At 41.2% G+C, this 1,190-nt stretch overlaps 1 protein-coding gene across 1 annotated transcript in view; it reads right to left on the bottom strand.

The window, feature by feature from the left end:
• calr (calreticulin) overlaps positions 1-358 on the bottom strand; it is a gene marked incomplete at its 5' end in the record, with an annotated part of 53,345 nt that extends 52,987 nt beyond the window's left edge. The window contains one exon of the mRNA XM_043700099.1: positions 343-358. Within this exon, the coding sequence (XP_043556034.1) occupies positions 343-358 (16 nt within the window). The remainder of the gene's footprint in view (positions 1-342) is intronic.
• Between the last annotated feature and the right edge of the window lie 832 nt (positions 359-1,190).

Genomic DNA, 1,190 nt, shown 5'->3' with positions numbered 1-1,190 from the left:
TCAGACTCAATAATCGGTCAATTATTTTCAAACGTGAAACCTTCTTTCAACTTCTTAACACATCCCCACACACCAGGCCTTGTCAATGACATGGACTGCTTTCACAAAGTTATAGAATCATACAACATGGAAACAGACTTTTCAGTCCAACCAGTCCATGTTGACCATAATCCCAAACTAAACTAGCCCTACCTGCCTGCATTTAGCCCATATCCCTCCAAAACATGTTTTATTCGTGTACTCATTTAAGTGTCTTTTAAACATTGTAACTGTACCTGTATCCACCACTTGCTCTGGAAGTTCATTCCACATATGAACCAGGCTGTTTAAAAAAAAAGTCGCCCCCTTCTTTAAAATCTTTCTTCTCTCACCTTAAAAATATGCCCCCAGCCTTGAAATTCCCCACCCTAGGGAAAAGACACCTTCCATTTGCCTTACTATACCCCTTATTATTCTATAGACTTAGATAAGGTTACCTCTCAAACTTCTCCACTCCAGTGAAGTAATCCCAACCCTTCTTTATAACTCAAATCTTCCATAACCGGTAACATCCTCATAAATGTCTTCTGAACCCCCTCCAGTTTAATAATATCCTTCCTATAACAGGGAGACCAGAACTGTACTCCAGGAGAGGCCCCACCAATGTTCTGTATACCCTCAGCATAATGTCCCAACTCCTTTATATCTACAACCACTCTATCTACATCTGATAAAAACTTCAAAGAATTACGCACCTGAACCCCTAGGTCTCTCTGTTCTATAGCACTGCTCAAAGTCCTTTTAATTGTGTACATGCGGTCTTTGTTTCTTTTCGCAAAATGCATGACCTCACATTGGCAAATGGAGTTTAAATTTTGATCACTCTCAGCACAGCCTACCCATCTTCACCTATTTCTCTCTTGGGGCACCATCTTAGCCTATCTGATCACTCGTTAACCACCACCCCCCTCCTTTTAACATGATTACTACCCTATCCCTCACTACTAGCATTGTTGACAAGGGTCACTGGATTCAAAACTTGCTTCTCTCCACAGATGCTGCCAGACTTGATGAGTTTTTCCAGCAATTTCTGCTTTTATCCCTAATCTAACTAATATGCTCTTTTGCAATCTGGGATTGAGCGCTGCATTTTTATGCAAAGCTTGATACTGATAGCTGAACCTGACTGCGCAGAACACTTGAACAGGAGG

Source organism: Chiloscyllium plagiosum, chromosome 11, assembly GCF_004010195.1.
Source record: "Chiloscyllium plagiosum isolate BGI_BamShark_2017 chromosome 11, ASM401019v2, whole genome shotgun sequence".
Classification (NCBI taxonomy): Eukaryota; Metazoa; Chordata; class Chondrichthyes; order Orectolobiformes; family Hemiscylliidae; genus Chiloscyllium; species Chiloscyllium plagiosum.
Note: the sequence above shows the minus strand (reverse complement) of the source record. Positions and strands in the feature narration are given on the sequence as shown.